Here is a 24,609-nt window from a genome sequence, read left to right as displayed (position 1 = left end):
TTACTCAGCGGTTCTGAATTCTGATCACCAGTATATTATTTTTTACCCCTTTTTTTCCCCTTGTAGTAGAGAAGATGTCGTTTTTGCCAGTGTTTTGTAAATCCCACACCGAGTAGATGAGAGAGGTGCGCAGACAAGGGAGGCTATAAATGCAGAAGCGAACATCTAAATAACTCATACCTTTCTCGGCCTTTTGGCTAAGATCAAGTGTAGTATCTGTTCTTATCAGTTTAATATCTGATACGTGACCCATCGGGTCACACGATATTAAATTAATTTTTTGAGGGGAAGGCCCATCACAGTAGCTTGCTGCTGGGGTCTTCGAGCGTCGCCCATGCGTTGCACTATTGCACGGGCCTGGCGCACCCCACCCAAAACAGTCTTAAAACGTTCTCATTTGAAGTAAAAAGATTACAGAAAAACAAATTTTAAAGATAAAGGAAGGCAAGCTCTTTTATTTGCAGTGCCCCCTTGTACGCATCCCTCCAAAATTCGTTCTTCTTGAAGCAGAGGCTCTATCCTGTGCCTTACCACCAGCACTCTTGAACTTAAGTGGTACAACTTGCTCAATGTATAATTTTCCCGGAAAGTTCCTTTTTTCTTTTGGGAGTGATCGTAATTGTGGCAACCAGTACGCCACATACTCGCCTTCAGGATCGTATGTCTGTGCCTGCAATTTTTAAAGTATCTTGGGTGATTATATAATGATTAAAGTACACATCTCCTCGCTCATCTTTTTTTCCATGACCAATGTTTCTCTACCTCACTCATTCCACTTGCTTTCATTTACTACCGAACTAAAGCATGTTCAACATTATATGATCTTTTCAATAGAAATCAAAATGCTGATTTGCAGAGTAATTGCAATTCAGGTCTTTTACACCACATCTTTACGCTTACCATTAAACACATACAAGAAAATAAAATAGAATATTTTCACTTACTTGCTTTGGGATGCTGAAGTAACGATCTTCTCTAGGATCGTTCCCAACTCCTAAACAAGAAGAACAAAGAATGAGGAATGGCGTAAAAGGTCTCTCCTTTACTTCAGGAACAAATAATGAAGATGATTGCAATTTTGATATTACATTCACAACTACAGGAGTAATGTTACTAACACTATCATTGTAATTCGTGCCATCACCAATGTCACAGGCATCTATTGGAAATTATAGTTTAATTTTTTTATTTCAAAATTTTTTAGGCTAATGCATTTCTGCTATATTAGCGATGTTTTGTGGGTATTACGTTGGTGTGCCACAAGGAAGAATAAGGTTGTTTAGTTTCCCATTGATTTCTGACTCCTTCAAAGTATAGAATCAGATAAAGGTTTCCATGGATTTACATTATTTTATATTGTTCCAACTTTTTACCCAACTTTCTTGTCAAGATCTATGAAGACGAAAAATTTACCTGCGCCATATGTCCAGTTTCCGTAATTGGAACATGGGTCAAAATCCAATAGGCACGTCTCAAACCACTCAGCTCCCATACGCCAGTCAATACCCATATCTCGAACAAGAAAGGAGCATACTATCTGTAGAAATAGCATTGCTTGTTGGTAATTTACTGTCTTAATTAATATTGTGATTCAACAAGCAGTCTTTAGCCATTCTTGAGACTTACCTGCCGTCCTCGGTTTGACATAAATCCAGTGGTTGATAGTTCTTTCATGTTTGCATCAATGAGAGGGTACCTGGAAGTTCAGCAACCTCCATTATGTAAATCATGTACCATGGCAATCTTAATCGACTTCCGGAAATGTAATTCAAAATTTGACTACATATTTGGTTCGCAGGGCATTTTATCACCCGGTTTCATGTACTGGGAAACAGAAGAAAGAAAGAAAAAGGTTGAGAACAGAAAAAAAAAGGTCTAAATCGATGGTTCCATTCAGATAAAAGTGCTGAAGTAATACATATAATCAAAATGAAAAAGAGACTCCATAGTACAGGTGATATAACCATGAACACAGAGTAATCGCCAAAGATTTATAAATACAGTGTAACAATAGTATCAATAAAATGTAACTTTTCAACCAGTAAACAAAAATGAAGCAGGATCACTGCTGGTGCTGCAGATATCAAAACCATATCCATTCATTTCCATGTGACCCTGCACCCAGGGGCAGAACTACACTCTGCATTTTGGGGGCAAAAATATTTAAAACTTCTATATAGTATATATTTGTATGAAGTAGTACCCCAACAGTTGGTTTCTTTGCCTCGTTGGTTTTGACAAACAGGTTGGCATCTCAACTCTCTATGTGCTTATATATTTATGTAGGTTCCTCGCCCCCGGCAAAATAAAAATCTAGTTTTCATCCCTGCATAAACCTATAAAACAAGATGGCAACTGAGACATTTGGTGAAATGACAATGTACCCTGTATGGCCGTTTCTCCAGGACTCAAACAGATTCTTGTCTTGGCTCCATCTGCGCTCCACTTTTCTTGGACCACCTTAGAAAAGAGAACTTCATGAGACTACATACTAAAAACATGTAACCCGAGAAAATTCCGACGTGATGCTTAAATTGATGTATTAAAAGTCACAGTCACTAACTCTCATGCACTTCATTATGTTATATGTTATCCAGAAACACATCGATCATTAAAAAACAGGTTTGAATTTTGATAACTGATAAAACACTAGGTGAATTTAATAAGTCAAATCTTTACCTATATGGAAGAGGGAATTCCCGTATTTGACTGATAGAAACCTGAAGTAATCTCTCCATATCAATTCGAACAAAATCCTGTTGTGTTAAATATTGATTCAGGGATAGAAAGGGAATAAAACATCTGATAAAGCTCAAACCAACGCAAAGATTGTTTGTAATTAAGAATGTCCAATACAGTACTTCCATAATTAATGCTACAAATTAATATTTCTCTAGGCACCAACAAGTGTTTAGAGAAATGGGTGTGTGCTGTTTAGAGAAATGGATGTGTGCGTGCAGGGTTGTGTAGAAGAATAGAGAGATAGAGGAGGGAGGAGAGCCAACGTGGGAAAAAATAAGAATAAGAAATGGAAACAAAATATGGAATGACGAAAGAAATTTCAGTAATGTTGGTAAAGGAAAGAATTTATGATGTAGTCATCTCATTGCAAATTATATTTTTGACCTCCTCATCCAAATGTGACTTTTTGATAATAATAAAGGAAAGGGTCATGTAAAGAACTTTTGGGATGAAATATTGTGACGTAAACCTGTCATGGGGTTTGCTCAGAGACATTGGTGCATCCACATACATACATTGATCAAAATCAGTCCCCATATTACATAAGAAAAGTACCTTAATATTCTTCATCCATATTTGGCTCAATTCACCCGCAACTTAGGAAATCATGAATTCGATATACAAAAATAGAGATAAAATAAAAACACTGCCAACATATTTATCTTGAGAAAAAGAATAGTACCAGTATGTGGAATTATTGGCTTGCCTTTCGTTTTCATATCTCTTCACCTATAAAAATATAAAGTGGTCTCAGTCCTTCAAAATAACTTATATCTAGGAGTACACAAAAGGCAAAAATTTACAAAATTTTCAACCTCTTCATGTATGAAGCGAGGAGAGAGGCTTCCTGAAGCAAGCCATGGAGAGAATTTCGTTGAATAATCAGGTCCTAACATCCCATTCCGGGTCTCTTTGTATATCTTTAGCAAGTCCTACAAACGCAGGAAAGTAAATAAACCATTTAATTGGTGCTATTAGTATACCTTTAAACATCATATATTTTCTACTTTATAAGTCTATGGTTGAAGTAGCTCTATCAAAAATCAAATCTTTGTAACTACACGGTTTATTTTGAAACCGATAATCTCTCCATTTCATCCCAAGGAATTGGATCCCTTTGAAATCTTTTAGTACCAAATGCACAAATCCATCATCGCTACTCAGGTCATGAAAGGAACGTTACAACGAGATGAGACATTAAGGCCTGGTTTGGATAGAAAGATGCTTCTATCTCATCTCAATATCCAAACACTACAAACGCAAACACTTTTCAATTTTAAATTTTCAACTTTTTCATCTGATCATTACTTAATTATTACAACTTTCCTAAACATCCAAACAAAACACAAAAAACAATTCAACTTTTTCAAATCTAGAAATAAAAGTAATATTAAAAAATTATATTATAACAATATTTTAAATTTATAATATTTTTAATCAATTTTTTTTTCTCTCCTTTCCCAAAACCCCATAAATTATTTTAACTCAAACTATGTTTCTAACTCACCTCATCTCAACTCAAATATATCACTATTATTCACAAATCATCTCAACTCTCTATGCAAATCAAGCCTAAATCTGAAGGTAATAACTTTAATGGCACCATACTCAAGATTTATTTATTTGTTCTGCAGCAACGTGTCTAAGATCTCAGATTTTCACTCCTGTTGTAGTGTATAGCCGGCAATCTTGCTGTAAAAAACAAGCATCGACGATGAGATGATTTTGAGGGATTGTCCCTTACCTTTTTCCAGAAATACTCGTTTACCCTGCCCAGTGCAGCACTTTCACCACCAACAAATTTCATTCCTTTGTTAACCTGCATTAAGAGGAAAAGATATGCACTAGAAGTCAGGAATTGTTAGATTATTATGGAAGTATGTATCTCAAATTTCTTATCAGAGTGAAACTTGATCTACATCTGTAGAGTCTATATGCCAGTGTGAACAAGCCCACATTTTGTGACTGGAAGCCAAGCTGATCGATTGAAGGAACATATCCCCATTCGCTGACACTTGGTGGCGGCCCAAGAGATGTTGGACTTTTGATACACCCCCGGATAGTGCATTTAGCTTCAACAGACTGCAAAAAAGTTTTATTACGTCAACAAACATAGCTAGCACATAGAAAAAGCTTCTGGCTCAGTATGATGCCATGTGACGATCTCAAAACTAATATTAAGAATCTTCATGCCTTGCGAAACTGAGTATAAACATCCGGTAAACTGACGGTATCGAAAGGAAGGTCATCAATGTGGTACATAGTAGTGCCCCAAATAAGCTGTAACTTCGGGTTGTGAACATTACTCGACTCCGAAGCTGGTTCCGGCATCACTTGTTGCAGACCTTTGGTGACCAATCTTTCGATGTTCAGCTCCTCACTGCAGGTCTCTTTTTGGGCATACACCTGATTAGAATAGATTAGACACAGACATTCCATTCCTTCAATAATAACTCAGAATAGCCAGTTACACTAACTAAACAGATAGGTATGGTGGAATAACTTAACTGTGTGAGCTCCATAAGCTTTGGCGAGAGAAGGGAGAATTTCCTCGGGTTTACCGTGTTGAATAAGTAAATTAAGGCCTCGCTTTATCAAATTCTTCTTCAGGTCAGCCAAACATTCAATAAGAAATTGTGCTCTCAACGCTGCCAAGCAATCATTCTTCCAAAAGTTATTCCATTAAACTTGCATACTTATTTATATGTGGTGACTTGAATTTTGAAGGCGTACGCAATACCATCAATAATACAATCATATTTCGTCACCGTAGAACATCCATAACTTTTAACACAAATAACTAAGAAACATACCGCCGGTTTTAGGGAATCCGAAGTAGTACGTGGTGCCTAAAAGCCGAGGATCGACGCAATAAACCGGTAATACCATCTGGGACGAAACCCATGCCTCATACAAAGCCTCGTTATCCAACACTCTTAGATCGTTCCTGAACCAAACTATGGCGGTCCCCCCTCCTCGGCCGGACCTCGAAGACGAAGAAGAGTACATTTGAAAGGTTTGGTCGGCAATGCGGTACATATCGTCGGAGGCTAGTCCCGGAACCTGTTGGATTGTTGCAGAAGCAGATGATCTCGATTCAGGTTTCGAGATAAAATTCATGGTCTGGAAGAGATTAGCGAGCTGATTTGAGTTCGTGAGTAACAAATTTGGTTTCGACGGGAATAGTTTTGTCAGGGAAAGAGATGGGATTGAGGAACAGACAGTTGCCATGTATGTATATACGCATGTTTCAGTCCTCGTTAAGTTTGGATTTTGCAGAGAGAGAGAGAGAGAGAGGGAGATAGATTAGAAGATGACAAACTGGCACGTCTTCAAGGGAGTTTGCATGACGTGGCTCAATGGTAGCCAATAGAGATGCGATGTAGTACATGGACGGGGATTAAGTGGTTGAGAAGTAAATTAATGAAAGTTAAAAGTTGAATTAAATATTATTATAATATTAATTTTTAATATTATTATTATTTAAAAATTTAAAAAAATTGAATAATTTATTATATTTTATATAAAAATTTAAGAAAATTATAATAATTATATGAGATGATTAAGATCAACTATGAATCCAAACATTCTAAATCTAAATGAGACCTTAAACAGTGTATGAAGAAGCGCAACACGATTCTGGTTCCGTTTGGAGTATACGAGAGACGTAGATCTGCAGTTGACGACTGTCGTAGAAGTGATAAATACTTTCTCTCGAAAAGAATAATTTGTGCAAATCCGAGATATTTAAGTCTCGTGTGAAATATTTGAAAAATATAAAATCTACTAGGAAAATCAATTTTCATATATTGACATTTTTTTTTTAAAGTCTGCATGAGGTGTACATGCTTTGAACATGGACGCCCTCCACTTGTATTTAGCATTGCTCTTCCTTCATCTAATGTTTCTGATTGTTGAACCCTTCTCATCTTGCACAGACTACCAAGGGGGTAATGACAAGCACGTACAAAACATTTTAATTGTCGTTCTCAATCTGATTCATCAGGCAAAACCTCATTTTCAAAAGATTATGAAGGTTTTTATTTTTCTACAACCCATGAGTCAAACTAATTGAGGAATACAAAAATTGAGTTATGTCTATGGCATAGCCTTGCCCAAAAATATGAAGTATAGGACAACACGCCCAGTGACAGTTTGCAGTAATCTCATAGCAAGTATTTACGGCATTTGGCACCAGACTGAAGGGGGCAACTGAATACTTATCAGATGCAGCGCCTGACATCTAATCTTCATGGGCAACTGAATGCGTCCAAAATCCACAACCATCCTCGGCTCAGACACCACACCACATTAGATACTCTGGTTGCACCCATTTGATTTAACGACCAACTTTTTTAGAAATCAGAGAGTGACACAATACCAAAACACAAGAAGTATACAAGAAACGAAGAAAAACTGAGAAGCAAAACAAGACAGACATCCAGTTAAGTTTCTTCAAAACAAGCTGTGTCAAAATTGAAGATCTATTCTTTTCCAACCAAGAAGAAGAAAGACATTTTGATACTGTAGGTCTTGCAAGTATTATGTGCAGTGAGCAACTACCAAAATCCACAGATTCAGTTGCATGGCTTAGCTGGTCAAACGGAAATTAAAGATGCAAATTTTAACTAATAAAGGTGGACATAGAATTTTAATCATCACGCTGAAGCATATATTAAATAATAATAACAAAAGGTACAGTAGAAGAGATGGTGTCGATCACAGTAGTACCTGTCACTAATGATTTAGATCACGTGAAAGAATAGCTAATGATGGTATTTCTGTCCTTTCAGAATAGTCCATGACCTAAAATTAGGCAATAAAGCATGTGTTATTCTACTGAATTAAGAGCAGAATATGTTCTCAAGAGCCTCGCATATTGGTGTTTCTAGGGTGGTTATTGTTTTTGGTTTTGATTAGTGATGGAAATAACAGTGATAGCCAACAGTGTTGCAGCCTAAGATACGGGCCGTGGCCATCAAATAGGAGATTCAAAAACTCACCAAGCCTTCCAAATTGCTACAAGCTGCATTTCTAAAGAATGGTAACTTTAAAACCTATACAATTGCATATTCGTGGTGTAGACAATCATCTTATTTTGAAGCAAGCACTCTGCCATGTAACTGACCTCAGTAACTTGCCAAGTAACAACGTGTTCAGTATGAATTCATGTAGATAAGCCTTTTAAATTTATATGTGTTATAAATATATTACATACAAGTATCTAAGAAAAACGTAAAAGAATACACCTCGGAAATCAGGACTATATGATGTAGAATTTCGAATGGAAATGGAGAACAAAATATTCTTACCGATATAGCTGCTCCATTAACACAAGCAATGCAATCTGATGATTTAAGACCAATGTAGACAACCTGATTGATAAGTTAGCTCGCTCACGCAATTGTTGTCCATGGCCATAAGGTCCACCTATACAAAACAATAATCTAGAAGCACCCTACAAAAACGAAAAAGGAAAAAGGAGAGAAGCCATGTGTTATCAACTAGAAAAATCATATAAATGCCTAGTTCAAGTTACACATACAAGTTGGAAATCAAATTTGTTGTTTAGGTGCTAGAGTATGAGTCAAAGCATCGTGTTTTGGGATGCATCAACATACATATATGTAATATCAGAGCAACAATAGGAGACGAAAAGAGCCATGGACTGCTCAGATTTTGAAAAGGATCACTGAGATGGCCACAAGTAGAAGCACCACTACTTTTTTTTGGCCTTTTTCACCAAGTCAAGAATGAGAGAATGTCTCCAAGGAATAACGACCACTCAATAGTCTATTATGTCATGCTTAAAATCTATAAGTCAATGACATTGCATCTTGGATAAAATTCAGCTGTGCTTCATTTTAAAGGTTATACAGTAAATACTTATGTGACATGTCTTCTTAAAGAGAAGTAGAAGTACATGTTCTGTTGATATATTGGATCATCAAAAGCAAATGAGATAGCCTGTTTACTGATTGGATGGTACAAGTCCATGTTTTGTTGATATAAATCACATTCTGCTTTTACTTCATCATGCCACCGAGCAAGCTCAACTTTCGTAGAGAGATAATTGAAGATTTGTAGAAAAAAAAAAGGGGGGGACCATTTCAGAAAGCTATCAAAGTCGGGGGAGCTCATACTGTATTCCCCGCATCGCCAACTAACTCTGCCATATGCTCAGACCCAATGTCTTGTCCATTTTCATCCAGCATCACAACCTGAAAGTGTACGATTATAGAATGGAGATATGAGAGGAAGCTGCAATCCATGAGAACAGCTTTTTATAATTCCCATATAAAAAATTAATGCTACTTCCTTTTCTAGAGCTTTTGAGTTACAATTCTGTTTTCCTAGAATGAACTATAGCAGAAAATTTGGAACAATCAACAATGAATAAAGTTCTTCTCCAACTCTCTGTCCAGATTAGATGTTCCAATTCAGAAGGAGATAGACACAACATGTAAGCCCTACAGTATGTAATGCTACTTGTGTGGGACCCTCTGGTAGAGTGAAATCTACATTCTACCTCTATCCGAATGGGACCATCCAATTCAAACATAGAATTGGAAAGGATTCAAATCCATGAACAACATTACAAGCTTAAAAGATCGAAACAATGGTGCTATAGAATTCTATGATAAATAATATAAATGCAACGAAAAATATGCATTTAGAAAAAAGGGCAAAACAGGGTAATATGGCTTCAAATGAATTCAGTTCACTTCATTCAGGTTAGGAAAAATATAACAGCAAGCTCTAAAGGCCTAATAGTCAAGCAAAATCTTGCTCGTGAGAAATTACATGTAACCACCTAATAACAGAAATTCAGCAAAAACAGTACAGTGGTGATCTAACCATATCTTGCTCAAGACAGTACCCAATCGTCAGGCCTGATAAGGTTCATGATAGCCGCGTCTTCATCGTCAACCTGAGCCCTCAAATCACTACAACACAAGGCATCGATTCTCTGAAATACTATTTTGATCATTATGCATACCCAATAGTGAAACGCTGAATACTATTCATAAGGAAGCATTTAAAGCAAGTCTAAAACTCGCTTAAAAAATAAAAATGGCAAAACAAAGAATGATCAGAATAAAAAAGCCATACTGCGCATTTCTTGGATTGGACCGTATCCGAACGTCATCAACACTGCAATAGTTCTTAAGTTTCCCAATATATTCATCGACTACGAGTTGTGCTCCACGGGAACGCTTTTTCCCTACCGTTAATATCCGAATTGGAAGAGCTCTCTGCCAAGATTATTGGTAAAAAATTTGTGAATTAAAAACCCAAAAGTAAATTCAAATTCCAACCTCAATCGCAACACAAATAACAGATTTTGTTTTTTAGATAGAGTGGATAAACATAGTTTACCACTGATTGACCCGTGTATTTGCATTGTCTTGGTCCAGGTCCTGAATTTGTCAAGATCGAATATGAGTGGGAAATGCGGTATTGGTGATATTAAACTTATTCGCAAACTCATAGGTTATCAAGTGAGGTGAAGAGTGTGGGAACCTGGAAGAGGAGTTGAGCCCTTTGTATGAAGACTGGTACAGAATGAGATGGCCATTCGAGAGAATCCGTGGCCCTAAAGGGGCAGACGACGAAATATGTTGGATACCAGATCCGGACCGCTATGAGCTCAGAGCTATCTAGTATCTGGTGTCATTTCCTATTCTCTCTCTCTCTACTTTTTTTTTTTTTGTCTTGAATTCTATTTTTTTTAAAACAGTTTTTAAAAATCTCAATTTTTTTTAAAAAAAATCACAAATTCATTATAAAATATTTTTTTAATCGTTAAATTAAAAAAAAAAAAACAATTGGTGGAGAATCTCGATAGGATTATTATTTCCCTTTATATAAATCACGACACAAGATCACATCTTTTAGTTTTTAAAACTTGAAGAAGGAGAAAGATAGATAATAGATATACAAAATAAGTCGTATAAAAATATATTTTTTAATTATTATCTTAATTTTTCTATCTTAAATAAAAAAGAGGTTGATCTATGATATTGTTAGGCTCACTTTATACATATATCATTCCTATATGTGGTTCTCAAACTCGGGAGATATTGATATAATGGTACAATATTTAATACAAATTGTACGAAATTTCACCAACTAATTTATGTATAATAAATATTATAAGTATTCATTTCATATTTCTATTTTTTCTATTTAAGATTTTATAACTCGAATAGAATTGTTTCGTTTGAAACTATAACTCATCTCAACTTATTATTACAACTTTTTTAAATTTTAATATAAAATATTATAAATAATTCAACTTTCTCAAATCTCAAAATAATAATAATATTAAAAAATAATATTTTAACAATATTTTATTATCTCAACTCAACTCAACTCACTTCAACATCCAAACACAATTTTTAATCAAAAAATTAGAAAAATTTGAAACATCTTTATATTATAAACTTTAAGTATAAGTTTGATATGTCGACTATTACTTTTTATTATTAAAAATATATTCAAATAGTGTGTTGAGTTCATCCAAAAGTTACGCCTAAATTAGAGCTGAGCACCTCATTGTCCATCGCCCCGACCCGCCAACCGAACCAGGCTTAAACCCAGCCTAAAACGTCGTTTTGGTAATGGTTTTTGTTTTCTTGTTCGAAGATCAACGTCCTATTTTGGGATTAAGTTAACCCTAAATCTTCCTCCCTCGCGCAAACTCTATTTTCTTCCACATCTTTCTTTTTCCTCTATGGCTCTTTGCGTTGTTGCCCTCTCTCCCTATTACAATCGTCGTCCTCTGATACTCATACTCCTTCCCGACTCCTCCTCCTCGGATCATTCGATATGTATTGTGTTGTGAATTTAATTTATACTTTTGTTTATTGTTTTTTTTTTTTTGTGATTTTGTATTTTACTGTATTTTCTCTTTTGTTTGAATTTTTTCTTTTACATTATAGCTACCCCATATCGGGCAGTGGAAAGGGGGTGGCGAGTTACAGGGAACAAAATCCCCCCTCCCAGCGTGCCCATGAGGGGTTGGGTGCGGGTAGCACCTGACGCAAATGAATTTTTTCATAAAAAATGATATAATAATAACTATATTATAAATTGTTTACAATTAAGTATAAAAAATATTATTTTATTTAATTTGAAATGTTGCAAGTACAAAAATTTTGAATTAAAGTAAAATATATTAATATATAATATTAGTTGTGTTGTAATATAGTTTGTGGTATATAGATGAATGCATTAAGATGCTTCGGATTTTAATATATGCGTTTTGATCATGTTACATTTTGTTGTGTTGGATGATGTTATAGGCTGGTCAAGCGATCTTCATCTGGAGGAAGGTGTGGATGAGACTACGAAAGATGGTGGGAGAATGTAGGCAGCTGCATATGATGATCATCTGACACATGCAGAGAGGCGGTATCTGCAGCAGAGGGAACAGATTGAGCTTCCGATACTGGCCAAGATTAGGCATGTGCAAAAAATCGAATGACCCGGTCCGTCTGTGATATCCGACTTGATCCGAACTAAAAAATATGGTTTTAACAATCGCTCGGGTTTGATCCGTACAACCAGGTGACCCGCCTTATAAAATTTGCAGATAAACCCTAGCCCCCTTTCCCAGAGTTTGTCCCCACTTCTCTTAATATTTTACCTTATCGCCTAAGCTCTCATTGAGCTTCAAGAAACTGAGTCGAACGACGAATCCCTGTGGCGAAGCCATGAGATCATCTTCATAACCACCGTCAACAATCTAATCGACGGCTATGGCATCTTCAATAATCGTTGAAGTCCATTCCTCGGCAGCATAGAGAACTGAAAGCCCGTAGGCTTTCTTGAGAAGCTCATTCCTCCTCTTTTCTTTTCTTTATTTATTTTTCCTTGTTTTAGCTTTTTTCTCTTTTCTTGTTTTTTGTTTTTGAAAATTACTGTTCTTCTCTTGGGTAGAAATCAATCCTCCCTTTCTCGGGTGTGTAGAAGTACTATGTACCAGCATAACCAAATTTATGAAAAATAAAAGAAAGTTAGATTAAAAAAAACTAGAGAGAGAGAGAGAGAGAGAGAGAGTTGTGTAACTCTTCTATATAAAGAATTTTAAAAACGTTTGCTTTACTCAATGGTGGTAGACTCTCATTCTCTAGTCTCTCTCATCTTCTTTGCTAGAGTCTCTAAAAGCATGGCTTGAAGGAAAATGAGGGTTGAAGACGGAGTATGGGTTTGGCCGATTGGGGGGCGAGAATGCGAGAGAAAATGACAAAATGAATGTGGAGGAGTTTCTAGAGAGCATTGGGTATCTGAAAGAGGATTTCTTAGAGTGATTGAGATTGTTCACTGAGACACGGACGACAGTGATGAATTGAATATGTTTTATCGTATTTGAATTTGAAGAGGGGAAAAAAAAACACGGGTTGACCCGATCAGAAATATGCTTGTCGAGTTGATTCTGCCTAAAACATCCAGATATGCGGGTCGGGCTCAAATCTTGAACGGCTTGCTCGGATTGCAGGCCTAGCCAAGATGGCCACCAAATCGCACCGTCATCGGATTCAGGAATTCAACCAGTATCTGGCTAATGTGAGCGAGCATTATGACATTCCCAAAGTTGGGCCTGGCTAAGCCCCCTCCCTTTTTCTCTGTACTGTTGGGTTGCATTCATGCACAGAGAGCATTTGGACTCCCGACTCCCCGAAAGTACTACTGTCTTTTCTCTTGATTTTTTTTTTGTCTGGTTTAATAAAATTCTAGTAGTTATTTCTAATATAAATTATCCAGATTTTATATTTGATCAAACATCAACATTTTCCTGATGAATTATATTTTATTAGAGAAGAATTATAATCACAAAGAAGTTTTACAATATTTCAACTCATAAACGTAATTTTATATAATATATTATATATTTTTTATAAAAAATAAATTTTGTAATATGACGTATTATATTAAATTATTTTTATGATTTTTTTTTATAATTAAATTATTTCTTATTTCATTATATGCACATTGAAGTAATAAAATCTAAGACATTCAACTAAGAATGCGTATTTTGAGAGTAAGAGTATGGGATTTAACCGGCTAAAAAATCTCCGAAATAATATTTTTTTTAAATCACTAAATTTGCAACATATCCCTTGAGAAAAGACTTCGAAAGTCAATCGAAGGCTATTAATACAAAACCACTGATATTAGAAATTAGGCAGTGCAAAAAGAAAGATAATGTTCCCCAAAAGTAAGAAACATTTCAAACAGTTAATAGTGGCGTCTTTGGAAAACAAATAGAGAACCACGGGAGCCCTTCCCCAACCTTATCTTATCATCTATGTACGTGATTTGAAGTTCAACCTCACTCTGACCACCGTATCTGAACTCCAGTGCCCCTATCTTCAGTTCAGGTGCCTCAAATACAACTTTTATCCATTTATCATCCAGAGCCTTCAGGGTTCCTGTCCATGTTCATGTAGAAATTCATTCATTTTGGTCAACCTTGCATGTTAGACTAGAAAACTTTACAAAGCATGCCTATGCTGGCCTTTCCCAGCTTTAAGGAAATGTTTGGAACATGTTTTTCATCTCATCTCATCATATCTCACTTCCTTCCTAAATATCATTCAAACACAAACACTTTCAAACTAATCATTACAATTTTTTCAAACTAATAGTTAAACTTTCAAATAAAATACAAAAAACAATTCAATTTTTTCAAATCCCAAAACAAATATAATATTAAAAAATTATATTCTAACAAAATTTAATTTTATAATATTTTTATTCAAATTTTTCTCTCTCCTTTTCCAAACTCCCATAAAATAACTCAAACCATTTTATTACTATTTACAAATCATTTCACTACTATTAACCATCTCATCTCATTCTCCATGCATCTCCTAAAAGTTTGTACAAGATGTTCATAGCAATTGGTTAAGCTATAGACAGTCCATGATTCAGAAGTGATAAGGATTTAGTTTCATTCCCAGGGAGATCGATGTACAACGGTATGCATATGGATTGTCCCTTTCATAGAGTAAAATTGTTGATGGCATACCTGTCAAAGAGACCTCCCCATCTAGAAACCCAAAAGCAGAAAAGGAGACCTTGTTCCTAACAATATCGGGTGCTTCAACAACCTGTATCATTTCCTTTGTTTTGAAAACAAGGCGGCCAAATGCACTCCTGTAGCCACCCCCAGGCGATGTTGGCCTTGAACAGTACACCACGTCCCAATCTGTAAAAATATTAAGCAGAAAAAAAAAAAAAAAAAACCTATGAAGTTCAAAGTTCAAACTTCTTGTTTAGGAAGGAAAGTACTTATCTCATGCACCTTGTTTCAAGATGTCATTTAGCTAGAACTGATCATTGCACGACACAAGATATTTAGTTTCAAGATGTTGGAAAGGTGTCAAATTTCATCTTTCAACTAGATAGTTTAATTTAAAGATAAAAAGGAAAGAAAATAATAACATATTAGAAAAAAAGGATCCAATTCAGCAGCACTCGTGGAAATTCCCGAAATCAATCAGAAGGATTAGCAAAACTGTAGGTTTTACCGCCAAATATGAGAGGGCATGTCACAGGCTCATTAACGCAATATTTCTGCAATTCTTCAGCCACTGCAGCCACCTCTTCGTGTTCCTCGTTTTTCAGCAAAACTCCTCTATCTGTTTGTGTGACCTGATTCGGAGATATAACTTAAGGGTCATATATTTATGAGTAGTGGGAAAATAACATTGAGGAACTTGAGGAACTTCGATACAGGTTGAAATAACATATATCCTGGCTACTATTACCATGGATTGCTAAAACTAGTCATGGAGATTCAATCTATGTCCTGTTTTAAGAACACTGAAATTAATTTTTTCTCTCTGTAAATCTAAAAAAGGAAAATTTCTCCGTAAATCTAAAAAAGGAAGAGAAATTAAAAGCCCTTAAGAAGCACTTATCAAAAAAAAAAAAAAAAAAGCCCTTAAGAAGAATAAGATGCTGCAGTGATTAGTTAAAAATTGCATCTGAATAATTTTGTTCTCCACCGATATCTTATGCAATGCATAATAGTCCTCGTTGCCTCATCATTCTTGGATGGGCTCAAGAATGAATTGGGAAAATATCTTCCAACAACAAAAAACTAGCCACGTTCTACTCCATCGAATCTTAGAAATTTGCCAAAATAACGTACGGCTTCCGTAATGGGTACGAATAAAATTTTGGGAAAATACAAGAAAATATAAACAAAGCAAGACATACGGGCTGAGAATGATGTAAATGGATATACCTTGGAGAGAATAGATGCAACAAGATCATCGGGACTGGTCCGCACCTCTGGGTTGGAGACCGACACCGAGGCCAAAATTCTCAATGTTTTGCGCTGGCGGCGGTGATGATGAAGTGAAACTATGGGAGGTGGGCTGGAGGGAAGTGAGCGAGGCTTTAGAAGTTTGGGTTTCGAACGCTCCGCAGCACTGAACGAGGGAGGTAATAGAGCTGAGGAATGAACTGCCATGGAATCGGACTTGGGACTCCGCCTTCCGAAAACGCTCGCAGGCAAGGCAAAAGGTTCCGGAACATAATTCGTTACATTTGCTACGTAGGCATCGAAATCAAAAGTAGGACCCACTACAATTGAAGGACTGGTATTATGCCGCCACGTGGACATACTTGATTTCTTGCCTTATCTTGGGAGCGGATTTGGGCCGTTTACCAGCTAGATGAATAGACTGAAGTCTCAAATGATAATGCATCATGCTTTTCGACCCATTTGACCGAATTTTTTAAAATATTTTTTTTAACTTCCAATTTTATAAAATATTTAATTCAGATGATTTTTTTTTTTTTTGTTTAAAAGTAATCAAATGAAAGTTAAATGGAGGCAATTCCACCGAGTATGTCGTCTCTCATTTTTAGATTTAAAGATGAGTTAAGATAATTTATGAATAATAAAATAAAATATTATTATAATATTATGAATAGTACTACAAGAACCGAAGATTTCTCCCGAAGATTTGTTCCGAATGATGTGGCATGTGGCATGTAATTTATTTAATATTAAAAATTAAAAAAATTAAAAAAAAAAAACTTAAAATTAATTTGAACCTAGATGACGAAATCCATATAGCAGATGACCCCCAAAACCTATACAGACAGAATCCCTCTCCCTCTCCCTCTCCCTCTCCCTCTGTTTGACACCAGTCTCCACTCTGTTCGGCGCAGTAGCAGCCATCGATTTCCAGCATCATCTTGCAACTTCCCTCCAGCCAGCTTCGTTGTCCCAAGAATCTGAACAGTAAATAACATTTATTCCTTATTGTAGTCGTTCTAAGAAGTTATTATTGGGTACAATATTAAGGATAATGATTTATGGGACCCAGACCATGGCATGGGGCTTGAGACTTTTATTTTCAAATGAACTTTTGAAAATGTTACTTTTTGCACTTGAACTAGATCTTTAAATAATTTTATTCTGGGTTCCATTTCTAGAGGGGGATCCCCAGTATCTATTAACTACATAAAAAAAAATGAATTTCTTTCTTTAGAAATTGTTGTTAGAAATACTCTTCGATAAATATATTTATTTGATATCTATCAGGTAACATGGTATAAAGGTAACTCCAGAAGAGATTTGAGCTCTTCATGGTTCAACACGTGGTGTAATATAATCATTTGGTGGAACTTTGCATCCATCTGAGTTGGGATGTTCATTAATTTTTCTGATCTTTATTGCCAATATAACTCTAGGAGAGATTTGAGCTCTTCATGGTTCAACACGGGGTGTAATATAATCATTTGGTAAAACTTTGCATCCATCTGAGTTAGGATGTTCATTAATTTTTCTGATCTGTATTGCCAATACGACCTCATTTACAATCATGAAAGTTCATAAGCATTTGATATGAAATCTGTGAAACTGCATGTACGAGAATATGAGCATTTGAAATTTATTTGATAAGGTAGCTGCTGGTGGTCTTAATCATCTTAATCATAGCAAATATATTGTACATTCTTCGCAATCAATTTTTATTTAACATTACCATAAGTTCTTCCATGTAAAAATTTAAATGTATTTGGTTGCAATATCAAACCCATAATTTTTAATCTTTAATTGTATCTGGTTGCAATATCAAACCCATATTTTTTTTTTTAAGTCTTTATTTGAATCTGGTTGCATCTTCTTAGGTACTTTAAATGTTGGACTTGCAATGGACATAGAACATGCAGAAAATGAGGGTGATGAGGTAGGATATGCAAATTATGAGGGTGATGAGGTAGGACATTCAGATGATGAGTATGATGAGGTGATACATACAGATAATGAGTGTGATGAAACCATTGAAGAGCCAAAGGTTGGAATGGAATTTTCATCGATAGAAGAAGTTTGGTCTTACTATATGAAGTATGATAAGCAGAAAGGGTTTGGGGTCTGTAAAAGGAATTCTAAACAAGGAGATGATGGAAATGTCAGATGGCTTACATTCGTATGTGTGCGACAAGGCACATCAAAGAGTAAGGCTGCCAATATTCTCAAGCTAAGACAAACAAAGAAAATAAGGTGTATGGCTCGGATTAATGCTATAATGAATGCCGAAGGTGGATATACCCTATCTAAAGTAAACTTGGAGCACACACATATTTGTAGTCCTAGAAAGGCAAGATATATGAGATGTTTTAAGAAGGTTGATGCTCGTGTGGCTAAGAGGCTCGAAATAAATGATGAGGCAGGAATACGAATGTCCAAAAATTTCAAAGCTGTGGTTGTTGAGGCAGGGGGTTACGAGAATTTGCCATTCGGGGAGAAAGAGTGTCGAAATTACATTGACAAAGCACGACAACTTCGCCTCGGGGTTGGAGGTGTTGAAGCTCTATGTAAGTATTTTCAAGATATGCAAAAAAGAAATCCGAATTTCTTTTATCAGATAGACGTGGACCATGAGATGCGATTAAATAATGTATTTTGGGCAGACGCCTGAAGTAGAGCTGCATATGAATCATTCGGAGATGTGATTACGTTTGACACAGCTTATCTGACCAATGCATATAAGATGCCCTTTGCACCGTTTGTGGGTGTGAACCACCATGGTCAGTCAATCTTATTTGGGTGCGGATTAATATCCAATGAGGATGCATATACCTTTGAATGGTTATTTGGGTCATGGTTGAAATGCATGAATGACCAATCGCCAAAGGCAATCATCACAGACCAAGACAAGACAATGAAAATTGCAATTTCAATGGTGTTTCCAACATCTAGGCATCGTTTCTGCTTGTGGCATATAATGAAAAAGTTTCCTGAGAAATTTGGATCACATTCTCGATATGAGGAGATCAAGAGTACTCTACAGAAGTGCGTGTATGACTATTTAAATCAACATGAATTCGAAGAACGTTGGCGCGATTTGCTCGATACCTATGATCTGCATGAGAATGCATGGTTGAGATCACTATATAGTGACCGGTGTTTTTGGGTGTCGGCCTATGTTAGAGATACATTTTGGGCAGGAATGTCAACTACACAACGGAGTGAAAGCATGAATGCTTTTTTTGACGACTATGTTAATTCTAAGACAACTCTCAAACAATTTGTTGATCAGTACGATTCAGCCCTTAAGAGGAAGGTAGAGAACGAAGCAATTGCTGACTTTAATTCATTTAACACTGAGATTCCTTGCATCAGTCGCTATCCTCTAGAGAAGCAGTTTCAAGAAACATACACAATTGCTAAATTCAAAGAAGTACAAGAAGAATTACGGGGATTTTTATATTTGACTACCTCGTTATTGGGATGTGAGGGTGGTAAATATACGTTCGTAGTTGCCAATGAAGTTCAAGTGCATGATAACTTATTAAAACGTGTAAACTACACTGTCAAAGTTGATGAAGATCCCCTTGATGTTAAATGCAGTTGCAATTTGTTTGAATTTAGGGGTATATTATGCAGACACGCTCTACGTATCTTGACTCAGCTAGGCAAGCATACAATACCCTCAAAATACATTTTGGATCGGTGGAGGAAGGATGTAAAAAGAAAATACACTTTCATCAAAAGTAATTATGACACAAGTAGCAACCACGATGCCCAAAGGTACGATAGGATCCAAAATTGCTTCTATGAACTGTGTTCCAATGCTTTAAAGGCCGAGAGTAGCTGTGTGAAATTGATTAGCCAGCTAGAACAGTTGAAATTAGAGTACCCTGGGATCGCCGATCATGATACTAGCAACACAGTTGATCCAATGGCTTCCATGGAGGGCATGACAGGTAGAGTTCTGAGTCCATTGGTAGTTTGGAGTAAGGGAAGACCGCCATCTAGGAGAAAAGTGCACCCCATTGAGAATAGTCTTAAGAAACCAAGCACGAGAAGGAGATTGCACCATGGCGATGTTGAGGTTCATTTTTATTAATGTTGTATACACATTGACTAACAAATTCTTATAATTTTTATAACAATAAAGTATAATATTTCTTCCAATGCACAGCGAAGTAGTCCCTTACCAAATGAATGCAATGTGAGCGGCACACAGACTGAGGCGCCTCAAACTCAGGTACTGTTTTTGTTGTTTATGATTATTATATTTTGTATTGATCATTGTTTGGGTTAAATGATTATAGGATCAACAAAGTCAAATTTGGACACATGCGCCGGCTTTTTTTACGACTCCTTCAACTGCTACGGATTATTTTGGCGATGGACGGACTGTTCCTTCCTCACAGGTACTTCAACTACATTATTAGTTTAACATATTTTTTAGTGTGTTGGTTCTTTCAACATATTTTTTTTTATGCCCTCACAGTACACACCTGATCAAATATATACTACGAATTATTTTAGTATTGGACGGGCTGCTCCTTCCTCACAAGTATTTTAAACGACATTATGGTATAACATATTTTTAATGTGTTGGTTCTTTTAACATATTTTTTTTATGTCACTCACAGTACACACCTGATCAAGTATACACAACAGAGGCTCTTCATATTAGACCAACTGCTCCTTCAATGAATTATTATTTGTGGAGATGACATTATTTGGTGTAGATGACATAGTTTTTGGTGGAGATGACATTTTTTGGTGGAGATGACATTATTTGGTGTAGATGACATATTTTTTGGTGGAGATGACATGTGGCTATTGTAAATTCCAGACATTGTGGCCATGGCTTTTTCTGTAATACGTATTTATTAGATGACATATTTTTTGGTGGAGATGACATGTGGCTATTCTAAATTCCAAACATTGTGGCCATGTGGCTATTGTAAATTTCATACACTTGATTATTCCAAGCAGATATGCATTTCTTAACATTTTGTATCAACCATATATTGGTGGAACCTTTTCGTCTCCCAGTTTAAACTTTCAGTTCGGATATGTTATCAAAGTCGATACCTGTATTTAAGTCACAATAGCAATTGTGGGAAGGTGGCTGAGTTCCAGCTTCATACTACACCAATGACAGTGGAATGACCTTTGATGAAATTATTTATTTCATTTCCTTATTAATTTCTTCTCTTATTTCGGGTATAATAAATAATAAAACTTCCAAATTTTTTTGGAAGATTAAGAGTGAATGAAAATGGCATATAACATAAGCGTATAATCGCATGAACTTGAATAAACTTGTTTGAACAAAAACCAATGCATGAAGGAGGATTTATCTTTGAAATGCTGCTCAATGAATTTATTGAACCAAACCAAATAAGAAAAAAAGAATATAGAGCTCAAAAGTAAACTAGTGAAATGTTGCATTTCATTGGATGAAAGAATCATAACGAATTACATCTGAATTTCTTGCAAAAAGGAAAAAAAATCTATTTACATATTTGGAAGTCAATGGCATTTTTTCCATACAAACTGCGTCTACTAAGAATTATAAGGAGAGTGAGATGGATCAACATGCAGTTTCCTTCAGCTATTGCATTCATATTTTCCAAGCCATGGTTGTTCTCTCAACATGCTTCAGGAGGACCATATATGTTTTCGTCTCAACATGGTTGTTTTCTCACCACACACGTGCCCTTTGTTTTACTGCCATAAGTTATGCATTTTTCTTTCTGTCCAAAGAAAGTTTCAGACATTCTCTGATGGAACCAGGGCTCTTGGGATTATTGTCCTTTGCTCTCAGTAGATTATTGTTTGCATATAACTCAATAATTTGTTGTGTGCGCCCCAAGTCATCTTGAAGACTAAAAAAGTTATCAACTAATGGCTGCCGATCAGCCCCCTTGGCTGCTTGAAGCTCTGAATATGTACTGGAAAGACAAAGAAAGGTTAGGGACAGTAGGTTGGTACCCAAGTCAGTCCATTTTGTATCTATTATCAAGCATAAAGGTGTGGATATGTTTAAAGCTTCAATTATCTTGAAAGCCTAAGCTACTAGGAAATGGTGAACTTGATTAAGGTACTGCCTTTCGCTTCATTGCACACGTCACAAGATGGCATTGAATCTATGGTTGCAAACTAGCTTGACTTTGTATAGATTGAAATCAAGTTAGCCCCAAACCAAATTCCAGAGACCAAAAGCTAGCCTAAGTTGGCCCCAAATTCGCACTATAAAAAATTAAAAAGTCTATACACTTGCTTCTTTCTTAGTAAAAATACACTTGTTTTTCTTCTTCTTCTAATGTAAAGTGAATGCTCAGTAATATAATACACATACTCTATAATTCACGCTTTCCTAAATTAAATTGTTTTTCTCCACTTGAAATACATCCTAAAACTTCCTAAATGCCAAATTGCCAATGTATTTCAAAGTTAAATACTTTCCTAAATTTTAATCCAATTTTATATAACTAAACTGTTTTTCTCCACTTGAAATACATCCTAAAACTTCCTAAATGCCAAATTGCCAATGTATTTCAAGTTAAATACTTTCCTAAATTTTAATCCAATTTTATAAAACTAAACTGTTTTTCTCCACTTCAAATACATTCTATAATTTCCTAAATGCCAAATTGCCAAGGGCGCAAGTTGAATACTTTCATAAATTTTAATCCAATTTTAGAAGACTAAACTGCTTTTTCCTCTTTATATACAGTCTATAATTTTATAAACTACTATAATCCTAAGGCCATTTCAGTAGACAATTTCATAAACTACTTTGCATTTTAGCTGGATTTTCGAGGCTCGATTTAGCTATCACATTGAGCAGGATTCATATTTTAGCAAACATAAATCCATAGAGTAATTCAAGGGACAATTCATGCAAGAAAAATTAAAACAAATAAGAAATTACATGATAGATAGATAGAGTAACAACCTCGGTTTTTACATGAGGGAACCTAGACCACGGCGTAAATGGACATCTGAACCACGGTAACAACCAGCGGCGACGGTAGGCTCAGTGGTGAGGGGGTTGGCCTCAGGCTTCGGGGAGTCTAACAGAGGGGAGGCGGCAGAGGTCTTAGGGTTTCAGGCTTTGGGATGGAATGACGGTGGCTCAATGGTGAGGTTATAGTCACGAATCCAAGGGATGGAAGTGATAGTGGCAACGGTTCAATTCGATGGTGACGCTTCAGGCCTTGGGGAGTCAAGCCGTTTCTAATTTGGAAGGGAAGGTGGAGTCGTGGCCTTCAGTGATGGAGGGATGGATGGAACGGGATGTACATAGGAAATTTGAGAAGATGACATTTCATTAAAGGAGCAGAGGAGATCTACAGAGGATGACATTTCTAGGAGGAGAGTTGAACAGGATGAGATTTCATTCAACAGAGGAGATTTGTTCGGGAGGGACAGAAGGAGGGAGCTGGGAGACGAAAGAGGACTTTTTTGTTTTTTAAATTCAATTTGGTTTTTTCTTAATTAAATGAAAGAGGCTTATCCACGTGAGTCACTCCACGTCATTCGGGATGTAAAGTTCGGGACATTTCTTCGGGTGGTCTAGCATTTCTCTATTTTTTATATTTTGTATGAAAATTTAAATGAATTATAATGATGAAATAAGATTAAATGAGTTGAGATGAATTTCCAATCCAAATCGAGACTTTATATATATATATATATTGTATCTTATTATAAAATAAAAAATACTGTGATAGTAGATGAATGTTACTCTTTATACAAAATACTCACATCCAACCATGCAAACTAATGTTATTTTTTAAAAAAATGATTTAATATATATATTCAATTAAATTCCGTACATTAGTTAACAAGTATTATCAGATTTTCTTATATATTTTCTTCTCAAATATCACTCGAAAGTAAAATACTTTTAATTTCAAATCTTTAACATTTTTCATCTAATATACTTAATCATTACAACTTTTTTAAATTCATAAACAAAACACAAAAAAATATTATTATTTTTTTAAATTTTAAAACAAAAATAGTATTAAAAATTTACATTCAAACATTTTTTTAATATTTTATTTAACTTTTTGTCTCTCATTTTTTAAAATCAAATAAAATATCTTAATTCAAAATATTTCGCTATTATTCCCGCATTTAGATATTTTAAATATGTAAACCGGATCTTAATAATTCCGATCAACTAGGTGTGCTTAGGCTATCGCGAGTCACGTTCATTGATAATGGTGAATTGGCTTGATAATTAATCGTAACCCTTTTGAACTATCATGACATATGAAATTGATTTCTATCTCTCTCAAAACTTCTTAATTCGTATGGTGAATGTTTTTTGTTACTTATAGAGCTGGAATTCCACGTATTTTGACAGTAGTGATGAGTTCAAACCAATGTTTTGAATATCGTACTGGAAGTCGTATCGGTCAAGGTACTGAAACGAAATATTTTGATACCGATATCGTTTCGTGATAGTCGATATATGAATAAATTATATATATAAATTATATTCTAAAATAATAGTCTATATATGAATAAATTATATATAAATACATATATATAAATTATAAATAGCCTAGTATAAATTG

At 35.5% G+C, this 24,609-nt stretch overlaps 4 protein-coding genes and 1 non-coding gene across 6 annotated transcripts; 2 read left to right on the top strand and 3 right to left on the bottom strand.

Moving 5' to 3' along the window:
• Positions 1 to 154: 154 nt before the first annotated feature.
• On the bottom strand, positions 155 to 6,045 carry LOC121261260 (cryptochrome DASH, chloroplastic/mitochondrial). The gene is made up of 13 exons (XM_041163533.1): positions 5,556 to 6,045; positions 5,251 to 5,390; positions 4,936 to 5,148; positions 4,699 to 4,824; positions 4,487 to 4,561; positions 3,558 to 3,674; positions 3,425 to 3,471; positions 2,680 to 2,756; positions 2,385 to 2,460; positions 1,627 to 1,696; positions 1,414 to 1,537; positions 945 to 994; positions 155 to 670 (listed from the first exon to the last, which is right to left on the bottom strand). The coding sequence occupies exons 1-13, from the start codon at positions 5,971 to 5,973 to the stop codon at positions 455 to 457; spliced, it is 1,749 nt and encodes a 582-aa protein (XP_041019467.1). The 5' UTR covers positions 5,974 to 6,045; the 3' UTR covers positions 155 to 454.
• Positions 177 to 371, top strand: LOC121261745. The gene has a single exon (XR_005939970.1). It is a non-coding gene; the product is annotated as a U2 spliceosomal RNA (small nuclear RNA).
• Positions 6,046 to 6,740: 695 nt separating the features above from the next.
• On the bottom strand, positions 6,741 to 10,427 carry LOC121261262 (putative RNA methyltransferase At5g10620). 2 transcript variants are annotated; one of them, XM_041163536.1, is made up of 8 exons: positions 10,267 to 10,426; positions 10,123 to 10,163; positions 9,856 to 9,998; positions 9,623 to 9,689; positions 8,886 to 8,963; positions 8,055 to 8,200; positions 7,474 to 7,548; positions 6,741 to 7,062 (listed from the first exon to the last, which is right to left on the bottom strand). In XM_041163536.1, exons 1-7 carry the CDS (start codon positions 10,319 to 10,321, stop codon positions 7,509 to 7,511), a joined length of 570 nt encoding a protein of 189 aa, XP_041019470.1. In that variant the 5' UTR covers positions 10,322 to 10,426; the 3' UTR covers positions 6,741 to 7,062; positions 7,474 to 7,508. The 2 variants fall into 2 exon arrangements, with proteins under 2 accessions (XP_041019470.1, XP_041019469.1); XM_041163535.1 differs by lacking the exon at positions 7,474 to 7,548 and having other exon boundaries at positions 10,267 to 10,427.
• A 3,376-nt stretch (positions 10,428 to 13,803) lies between these two features.
• On the bottom strand, positions 13,804 to 16,384 carry LOC121260311 (probable plastid-lipid-associated protein 8, chloroplastic). The gene is made up of 4 exons (XM_041162135.1): positions 16,004 to 16,384; positions 15,282 to 15,405; positions 14,780 to 14,959; positions 13,804 to 14,180 (listed from the first exon to the last, which is right to left on the bottom strand). Exons 1-4 carry the CDS (start codon positions 16,382 to 16,384, stop codon positions 13,987 to 13,989), a joined length of 879 nt encoding a protein of 292 aa, XP_041018069.1. The 3' UTR covers positions 13,804 to 13,986.
• Positions 16,385 to 17,924: 1,540 nt separating this feature from the next.
• On the top strand, positions 17,925 to 20,742 carry LOC121260310 (protein FAR1-RELATED SEQUENCE 5-like). Its single transcript, XM_041162134.1, has 5 exons — positions 17,925 to 18,588; positions 18,742 to 20,108; positions 20,199 to 20,264; positions 20,332 to 20,433; positions 20,659 to 20,742. The coding sequence occupies exons 1-5, from the start codon at positions 17,925 to 17,927 to the stop codon at positions 20,740 to 20,742; spliced, it is 2,283 nt and encodes a 760-aa protein (XP_041018068.1).
• The last annotated feature ends 3,867 nt before the right edge of the window (positions 20,743 to 24,609 follow it).

This window comes from Juglans microcarpa x Juglans regia, chromosome 4D (assembly GCF_004785595.1).
Source record: "Juglans microcarpa x Juglans regia isolate MS1-56 chromosome 4D, Jm3101_v1.0, whole genome shotgun sequence".
Classification (NCBI taxonomy): Eukaryota; Viridiplantae; Streptophyta; class Magnoliopsida; order Fagales; family Juglandaceae; genus Juglans; species Juglans microcarpa x Juglans regia.
Note: the sequence above shows the minus strand (reverse complement) of the source record. Positions and strands in the feature narration are given on the sequence as shown.

What these genes read in the sequence shown, in the direction of transcription:
- LOC121261260 (XM_041163533.1), bottom strand. Translation starts at nt 5,973, where the DNA reads ATGGCAACTGTCTGTTCCTCAATCCCATCTCTTTCCCTGACAAAACTA. An exon ending in ACGAGTATTTCTGGAAAAAG is followed by an intron (nt 3,675 to 4,486) that starts GTAAGGGACAAT and finishes CTGCGTTTGTAG; the next exon opens with GACTTGCTAAAGATATACAA. An exon ending in CTCGCTTCATACATGAAGAG is followed by an intron (nt 3,472 to 3,557) that starts GTTGAAAATTTT and finishes ATATTTTTATAG; the next exon opens with GTGAAGAGATATGAAAACGA.
- LOC121261262 (XM_041163535.1), bottom strand. Translation starts at nt 10,321, where the DNA reads ATGGCCATCTCATTCTGTACCAGTCTTCATACAAAGGGCTCAACTCCT. An exon ending in TCCAATCCAAGAAATGCGCA is followed by an intron (nt 9,690 to 9,855) that starts GTATGGCTTTTT and finishes CTTGTGTTGTAG; the next exon opens with TGATTTGAGGGCTCAGGTTG. An exon ending in TTGGCGATGCGGGGAATACA is followed by an intron (nt 8,201 to 8,885) that starts GTATGAGCTCCC and finishes TCGTTTTTGTAG; the next exon opens with GGTGCTTCTAGATTATTGTT.
- LOC121260311 (XM_041162135.1), bottom strand. Translation starts at nt 16,384, where the DNA reads ATGTCCACGTGGCGGCATAATACCAGTCCTTCAATTGTAGTGGGTCCT. An exon ending in TTGCATCTATTCTCTCCAAG is followed by an intron (nt 15,406 to 16,003) that starts GTATATCCATTT and finishes TCTCCGAATCAG; the next exon opens with GTCACACAAACAGATAGAGG. An exon ending in ATGCCCTCTCATATTTGGCG is followed by an intron (nt 14,960 to 15,281) that starts GTAAAACCTACA and finishes ATATTTTTACAG; the next exon opens with ATTGGGACGTGGTGTACTGT.
- LOC121260310 (XM_041162134.1), top strand. Translation starts at nt 17,925, where the DNA reads ATGGACATAGAACATGCAGAAAATGAGGGTGATGAGGTAGGATATGCA. An exon ending in TGGAGGTGTTGAAGCTCTAT is followed by an intron (nt 18,589 to 18,741) that starts GTAAGTATTTTC and finishes CGTTTGACACAG; the next exon opens with CTTATCTGACCAATGCATAT. An exon ending in CTGAGGCGCCTCAAACTCAG is followed by an intron (nt 20,265 to 20,331) that starts GTACTGTTTTTG and finishes AAATGATTATAG; the next exon opens with GATCAACAAAGTCAAATTTG.